Source organism: Anticarsia gemmatalis, chromosome 5 (genome assembly GCF_050436995.1).
Source record: "Anticarsia gemmatalis isolate Benzon Research Colony breed Stoneville strain chromosome 5, ilAntGemm2 primary, whole genome shotgun sequence".
NCBI classification, from domain to species: Eukaryota; Metazoa; Arthropoda; class Insecta; order Lepidoptera; family Erebidae; genus Anticarsia; species Anticarsia gemmatalis.
The window spans coordinates 8,084,176-8,093,129 of NC_134749.1; the positions used below are offsets into that span (position 1 = coordinate 8,084,176).

The window sequence follows — 8,954 nt, forward strand, 5'->3', positions numbered from 1 at the left end:
GATTCGACAGCCCTGCTTCAGTCGAAGAAGCTTCGAGCTCTGAATACAGACCTCAGCTAACTCCAGTTTTAATTAAACTGACGTTCACGTTGCTGCAGCTGTCAGGAACCGATTTTATTGTTGAAATTAATTAATTTATTCCTTCGACTCGTTCTCCGATAACCCGTTCCATATTCAGTCAGTAGTTCAGAGATATAAAACGTATATCGGGTGCATCTAATACATCCGAATTTTTGAAGACATGGCGATTAATACAACCAAAGTAATGCAAAGTAACAAATTAGTTTATCCAAAAAAACATCTTTGATAGAATTAGACCGCAATGTTATTGTATATATTCTCAATAAAGAGGTAGATTAAAAAACATCAAATTCTATCAAAACAAAGAATCATCAAATCAGTCATCAAATTATTTTAGGAAATTGGGTAACTAACCGGTGAAAAGGACGAAAATTAATATGGCCTCAACTTTTAATAACTTTTACTTCGAAGTTATAAACTTAGTTTAAAAGCACGCAATTAAGTTGTATTGTTGCTATCCGTTATAGAGCTATTTCTTAAACCACTTTTACTCTTACTGCACTAATAAACTATAAGCATAAATAATCTGTTTAGATTAAGACATTCTGAATCTTTAACTTATATATTTTTCTCTTTTTTTCAGGAATTGGAAGAAATATTGACCGATGTAACTTCAGCCGTTAGCGAAGCCATTTGTCAGGAAGGAGAAATCATTACTGATAAGGTAAGAATACTCTCTATTATTAAGATTGATAAACCCTTTCGAAGTACTACTGGCCTTTGTAGCAAAGCCAACATTTAGATAACAATAGAAAGTTTTAATTATTTATGTAACGCTATTCTTAGAAACCTCGATTGGCTCACAAAATCAAACCAATATCTGTTACTTCGGGATACCTATAAATAATAATATCATGATTATTGATTTGTAACTTTATGACTTCATAATTTAAAGACGTAAATATATTTTCGTTTGCCACTATTTTGGATAATCAATACAAACTATAGGCACTCCATACACAACAGCACAATTCTCTCAAAACGACATCAAATATTCAACGCCTCACAAATACATGTTAAATGGACAGCCAGTAGACATCTAGTTTGTTACTTTAGTTATCCCTAACACTTTGTTTGATATACTTATAAAGATAACGGTTAATATGAGAAGATAGCTAACTTAGTTCCTTTACAAAAATGACATCCTTGATCTTTCTCATTCAAAACGTGTGTAAGATTTTCAAACGGATCCATGAAATAAATAAGTTAAGCCTTGCGACCTGTTAGACAATATTCGTTCATTGTTAAATGTGTGTTTTAATAAACTTAATTTTAGTGAAAAAAACAAATCCTATATTTAATTTTGTATGGATTCATAAACATTCAGCACATTATACAAGAGATAAAGAGAACTCTGGTAACCGTCTGCTATATCAACCTCGTTGTGGTTGCTAACAGCCACTTCTTATTCAAATAAGGCAATTAAAATGTCCTGTTTACACAATACCGTACTGATATTATATCGGGATTCGCGCACTTCCAGACCTAAATATTACTTCGCATGCATGTATTTTAGGATAAAACTTTTAAGCTGGGTTAATTGTGTTAGCTGAATTATCCTCGTGTAGAATGCTACGTTGGAACTGAAATTAGTTTTGTTAGCTGTGTTGTGTATTTAGCTTACGATTAGTTCAATCTTGCTTAAGTTTTCAAATAGATATTTTCTTCATTTGCTCCTAATTCGACTGGAATAGTTAGTGTGTCGTAAATCACATCAAAGATATATCTTCGATTGGTCACTCTCTAAATGACCTTAACGACCGATGTTAAGGTTTTCAGACCGGACTTTTTACACAAAATCATTACATAATAATATATTAAGTACATAAAGATAGTGAAGTAATTAGTATTAGTAGTATTTTTTTGAGTTTACTTTTAAATTAAAAACGTTACGATTGATATATGAAAACTTCGCGAAGTACAACTGTTATTTAATTTTGTGATTAAACATCGATTTCACAATCCCACTTGTTTGAAATTTTTGAATACTACAAAATGATGTCAAACTTATAATATAGGTTGGACATCATAATATTATAATAATATCATAATAATTATTATTAGCACAGATAATGCAAATAGTCAGTATAAAAACGAAATTGTTTGTACATACACTATTGCTTGACGTTGTACATTGTTTATTTATGTTGATATCACAATTTACATTTAACATATCAATAAATTAGTTTTCATTTCAAAATATAAGAAAGAAGCGTCTTTTGGTCATGAGAAACATTACGTCGATCCGTCATAAATGAAATATGATATCAGAATAAAGCGAGCTCCTATTCTACAAAACAAAATGTTCGTCTCCGTAGTGTTAGACATTCGGACTCTATTAAATTAGTTTCTTTGACGTATTTACAAACAGAAAGGTTGCTGTAGCGACATTTTTATGCTATCGTGTCGACTTCGTTTAATATCAAAGTTATCAACATCAAAAACGTACGCTTTTACAACACGCTAGAGGCGTAGTTTAATTTTGTAAAAAACTGGTCCGATAGTGGTTCATAGGCTGGCTCGCCGCTAAAACTGCGAAATAAAAATTCAGCTGCTCTTAATGAAATTTGCCTACGTTTATCAACTTTATTTTGTTGTGCAGAGTAACACTCAACTTCGTCGCTACGAGTCTCTGTGCGCGCAAGCTCGTGCGGTGTCCAGTACTGCAGACCTGGCGCATCTAGCACGTACATTGCTGACGGCGCAGCCACCGATGCGCCCGCCGAAGAGAGCCTTCATGCCTCCCTACCCGCCAGAACCTGATGATCCACCACTGGACGTTGCTGCGGTAACTTGTGTGATTTCATATTAACATTAAAAAACACAACCATAATCTAAATACTGACTCTGCCATATTTAATAATAAAGCTTTTAGTAAGAAAAGCAAACATCACGTAGCTATAATTTCATGGATTTGAACTATCATTGTTTTAATTTAAGAATTGCTACTAACGCGATAAAGTAATCACAAAAAATTTATTACCAATTATAAGAGACTAGCTGACCCGCGCAACTTCGCTTGCGTCACATAAGAGAGAATGGGTCAGAATTTTCCATGTTTTTGTAACACTTCTACTGTTACTCTGCTCATATTGGTCGTAGCGTGATGATATAAAATATGCTTTTTTTTCACGAAAAATATTCTCAAAATTATTTATATCTCTTAGTAGGTATAACGAAGTCGCGCTAAGGCATATCTGCCATTAAAACAGTTGCCATGGCAACGGAATTTTGTTGATTCAATGTCATTATAATATTGATTTTTCGCGACTTCGTTGAATTTTCTGAATTTTCCCGGGAAATGCGTCATTTTCCCGGGGTAAAAAGTAGCCTATGTCCTTTCTCGGGTATCAAAATATCTCCATACCAAATTTCATGCAAATTGGTTCAGTAGTTTAGACGTGATTGAGTAGCAGACAGACAGACAGACAGACAGACAGACAGACAGACAGACAGACAGACAGAGTTACTTTCGCATTTATAATATTAGTATGGATTACCTACTTAATGTTTGATAGCGAATAGTAATTTTAATGACAATGAATTTGCATATAAATCCCTATTCACACACTCTATCGATTTGTCTGTGATAAAATGATTATGCCGGGATAGTTCTTCGTAGAGATACATTTCTAGCTGTGACTAACAAAGAGAAATGTCTGTAATGCGGTAATTTTGTTACTTACTTGTTACACTAGAAACTAATTTGGTCAACGAGTCTGTTCAACTTTAGTTCTCGACTTTCGTCCGAGAACGAGAGACAAAAGGAGAGTACAAAACAACCTGTTCAAATAATTTTATTCCCAACAATACCTAACTTTCCAATTATGTGAATGAATAACATTGGAGCATCACAATTTCAAGTTTAAAGTTAACTTTACGAAATGTACATGTCCGAGTTCTCCGTAATAACCGGTTCTATTGTTTATTTATCATCTAAAGTACCTAAAGCTGCTATGGAAAGGGATTAGTTTAAATTGCTTAAGGGATTAATCGTAGAACTTGGCAACGAACCCGATTAAATGCTTATCCCATCTTTATTTTGTTTCCCTAAATGAATATAGACTTACGCGTACTTTATTAAATTTTAGAGATTGAATATTAATATGAGCTTTTATGCTTCATATACCAGGAATATTGATTGGCAGGCTTATCCATTGTTTACGGAAATTATACCAGCTTATTTGATCGAAATTTATTTTATCGGTTATTTACATGAACCTCGCCACAGTCTAAACATAACATCAAATAATGAAATTGGATTTTTGCGACTCCATCCGTCTAGTTACGTTGTAACCCATACTTTATATTTAGACCTTATTACGTGACTAGCATTAAAATAATGCATCTATTCATACAAATATGTTTCACGTGAGCTTTACACAGGCAATTAGATTACACGAAGCGACGGAATAGTACAGCTGCCTCGCTGGTCCAAATCCGCCTGAAAGCTTTAACTATCTAAAACTTCCTTAAAAGCTGTTGCTTGAACTTGTTTCGGTGCATAAGCACCACTACAGAACTTGCAGTTACAAATCTAAAACCCTCGTAATGCGCACATATTATATTCGGCCACTACCTGCGATGTTTTATTTAAGAATCAAAAAATACATAGTTGATTTCAAAACTTGTTTACTTCTTTTATTTCTATGCTGGATTAAAAAATACAACATAAAATTGTAGGTATGTAAATATACCTTTTAAATCTACAAAGCTACCCTCCTAGTTTTTGAATTGATGCCCGATAATACGCAACCAACATGTGTACGGCTTTTCGCTTACCGTCCAATTCAATCACGTCGAGCAGAAATCCAATTTTTCCGAACTTCACGGACCACCTGCGTTTCCACGTTAGTGTTTTCTTTTTATAATTGTTGTTAAATTCCCCTTTTGGAAAATCTATTTTACACACATTTTACAGTTTTAAAAGTGGTTTTCGACATGAATAAAACAGGCATGAATTTCTACTCATTTGAACAGATTTTATTGATTTGATATTATTTTAACTAAATAAGATAATGGGAAATACGTTATGTATAAAATGTATGGATCATCAAGTATCATTTTTAATTTCCTTTTCAAAACCCACCTACCCAATATATTTTTTGGGTTCCATTCATGCTAAAGGATTATCGCTTTAATTTCCGGATTGATAATATTACTGTTATTTATTGATTTTCCTGCATTTTTGGTGTTATCGCGTACTCCGGTACTAACACTAATTGGCTTTGCTTTATGAGCTTCAATTTTCAAAATTAAGTAGGTGGAGTGTCAACAACTACGACATTCATCAACTCCGTTACCAGCATGTCTCTTCTACGTCTCTCGTATTTATGATTTGCTTTCTTCGCAGTGGCTTGCTGCTATATCCAGCAGTTACATATAAATTACTCACGAACTGTAATAACTCTAAGACTAGATGTATATTGTATTTATATATATATATTCGCTTAGCCTTTGTTCCAAACTATGTTGGAGTCGGCTTCCAGTCTCACCGGATGCAGCTGGATACCAGTGTTTTACATGGAGCGACTGCCTATCTGACCTCCACAACCCAGTTACTTGGGTATTAACACGATACCTTTCGGTAAGACTGGTTGTCAGACTTTCAAGCTTCTGACTACTGTTAACGACTGTCAAAGATCTTCGAAAATGACAGCCGGGACCCACAATTTAACGTGCCTTCCGAAACACGGAGGAACTCGATATGTATAAGATGGTCACCCATCCACGGAACAACCTCGGCAAGCGTAGCTTAACCTCAGAGATCGATCCGTGCGGCTGTTGTGAACTAAGCCACGAGCTCCTCTTATTTATATTACATATACGGTATTATTTACATTATTTATATTACATATACGGTAATTTCAAATGTTTAACATTTATTTCACAATCTCCGTTAAGATAAACTTTGATGAGCATAGCCTCCCTATATACCGAAAATAAATACTTACTAAGTTATTTATTTCAATACTTTTGATTGAATCGTAACTAAACATTTCTTGGTTTTATTGACGGCCTTTATGTCAGATTTGGCAATAAAACCGCTGAAGCAATGGCTCCGGATTTAATGAGGGTAATCTTTAAAGGACATGCAAATGAAATCGTTGCTTTATGAATAAGTATCATAAAGTGGTGCTAAATGGACAGAAACATTTTATCGCTTAGTACCTTTCCTAGTGTTATTTAATGTTTATTACCTATTCAAGCATTATTGAAGTTTGAACGATTGTTAATGTTGTCGACTAGACTGTTAGAAATTCCTTATAAAAGTCCTTATAAAAGCTAATAGGCCTTTACTTGACTAAACTAAATATCACTGTTTTACAAATTCTATTGGTTTGCTTACTTAATTACAAATAACATGTGCCTTCTAATATTCATTGTGATTCATCAAATTGTACGATACACATTTAAAAGTCTTAGTCTAAAGCTGGTTTCTATGTCCTCAAGTAATGCGTCCTTAAACAAAAGTAAATGCTGTCGCCTATCATACAACCCCCAAGCACATAGTACAAAATAGTTACATAACTCAAGTATGTTTGCTCGAAAAGTGCTACGGGTCGAAACCGAAAATCATCGACTGTCCAAAATTCTGGTAAAACTATTAATATCGCTATAATATCAAAGATTACTGCAATATATTTTACTGGCGACACATTCCCACGAAATTCTAGAGTTACTATTAACTACCAAATATTTAGTTAGTCATGATTTTTTTTTAAAGTTCTCGCCCACTATTGTTGTGTAAAACTATCGCAAGATTCTTAGCATCTCAAGCCAACCTGCGTGTATAACTTGTCTCACAATAAAGGTGATCAGGCTTATAATGTAAATTATACTAGATGATCAAAAAAAAATATCTCTTGAATTTAATCAGTATGCGTGAAGATTCACAATTCTTACCTATATTATACTTAATTACTTTGTATTTTATTTGTAGTTGTATTGTATTTTATAATTGATTTGTGTTAATATTGTTATTTATGTTACAAAGGAGAGCATGCCGCCGATTCTTCGTGGGGAGATCCTGCTGGACAGGATGGGCGCACAAGCGCGCGTTAACTACGACCAGCTCAGGAAGGATGCTCAAGACTTAGAAATACAGATTAAACAACTTCAAGTAAGAATTTATTCTGTAAATTTTAATCTAGATCTTTCAATTCTATTTATCGGTAATCTAGATGTTATGAATTTAAATAAACAAGTTGTCTATGAATAAAGTTCTGTAAACTTAATTAAAACATCGATTTGAGTAATAAGATATCTAATAAATAGTATTTTGCAGGATAGCCTTGATGCTCTAGCTCGACATCAAACCAGGGGCATCGAAAGCAACCTCTACAACAAAGTCAATGAGATTCAGGTAAGCGTCTTTCATGTTTTACACAAAGTAAGGTAGTAAATCGGTCTTTTCTCTGAAAATCGTTATCATGAAATCATGAAAGTTAGCATAGCGTTAAGAATATAATTTTACATGAATTTTCAATTTTGCTTTGACCGAAACTAATCAGAACAGTGAAAACATCGAAAGAACCCTTGTAAATATATCAAAGTAAAGTAAAGGAACCTGTGTAGTCGACCGTAAAGTTAAATCGAAAACATTTTGGAGCAACACAGCGAAAACAAAATCGGCCTGATTTCAACATCATTAAAATTTCACGCTCAGTCTGGTATTGAAGAATAAAACATAATAGATGCGCGAGTGGCTTTAAGTTACCGCTGCTGTTGCACAAACTTACAATAATATTTACTAAGTTATTTATTTAACAACGTAGAGTCGTTGGTAGTGCTAATTAATACTATTTCAGCAAGTTTAGGCCATCATCATCTATTCACATAAATAAGTACAGATTAAAAAAAAACAACGTACGTAATAAAGTTTTTTGAAAAGTTTCAAAAAATATTTATTTTGTAGCTTTGATGCCATTAAAGTACCACTAGTGACCTCTTTCAGGCGAAGTGAACAGTGAACAGAGCCATCTGGCAATCTCATACCAAACTTTGTGTCGTATAACAGGGCGAGCACTAGCAAATTGTTAACATTCTGGCGCTAGATGTCACACAGAGTATCTCGTTAATAATAATTATAAATATTTACAAATGTTTACTTTCTAAAATATGCAATTACTTATGTAAGTTAAAGAAAAGTTTTTGAATTCAGCAAATTTAAATAACGTAAATTCCATTTATACAGGAGGATATTTCCATCAAGAAATACGACTACAGGGCGACTCAATTACATCTAGCTGCAGTGAGAGCTCAGGTAAGTCTTTATACTAACTTACTTGCTAGCTACATTTGCCAAAATTATTTACATTGTGCTGTTGTTCAAAGTTATAATTTTGTAACGAAAACCAAAACTACACATTTCTCCATACCGTAACTAAGTATGTGCTGTCAATTACATGAAGAAACCGACAACAGTGAAAACAACAGGCTAGGGTGAAAACTAGAGTGTCGTCATGGTTTTTGTATTAAACGGGTAAAAATTTGAATATTTTTTTTCCATTTAATACCAATTAAATTTATTTATTTAACTGTAAAAAATAGTTCTAGTTGCGTACTACGGACTGGTACGCAAGTAGGTACCCTCTAAATTCGATAAAGGTTTCAGTTAAAAAACACGGCATAACGTTTTGCACACTCCATCACAAAGAGTAATTTTGTACGCAATAATGTCTAATGAAAAGGTTTCCCAGTGGACCTATCAATTACAATTCGCCGAACATTTTTTTTGCAGAAACCTAAATGAATGCCTGGCAACCTGCATAAAAATAAATTCTTCGTAAAAAGATAAAATTCAATAATGTTCATTCTATGTAGCACGCACATAAGAAATTTAAAAACTATGTAACTATCACTTATCAAAA

At 33.5% G+C, this 8,954-nt stretch overlaps 1 protein-coding gene across 14 annotated transcripts in view; it reads left to right on the forward strand.

Annotated features, from left to right (window-relative positions):
- Stacl (SH3 and cysteine-rich domain-containing protein) overlaps positions 1-8,954 on the forward strand; it is a 137,507-nt gene that overhangs the window by 103,643 nt on the left and 24,910 nt on the right. For all 14 annotated transcript variants that reach the window (XM_076114553.1, XM_076114557.1, XM_076114556.1 and 11 more), the window contains 5 exons: positions 665-745; positions 2,684-2,869; positions 7,079-7,204; positions 7,370-7,447; positions 8,279-8,347. In XM_076114553.1, the coding sequence (XP_075970668.1) occupies positions 665-745; positions 2,684-2,869; positions 7,079-7,204; positions 7,370-7,447; positions 8,279-8,347 (540 nt within the window). The remainder of the gene's footprint in view (positions 1-664; positions 746-2,683; positions 2,870-7,078; positions 7,205-7,369; positions 7,448-8,278; positions 8,348-8,954) is intronic.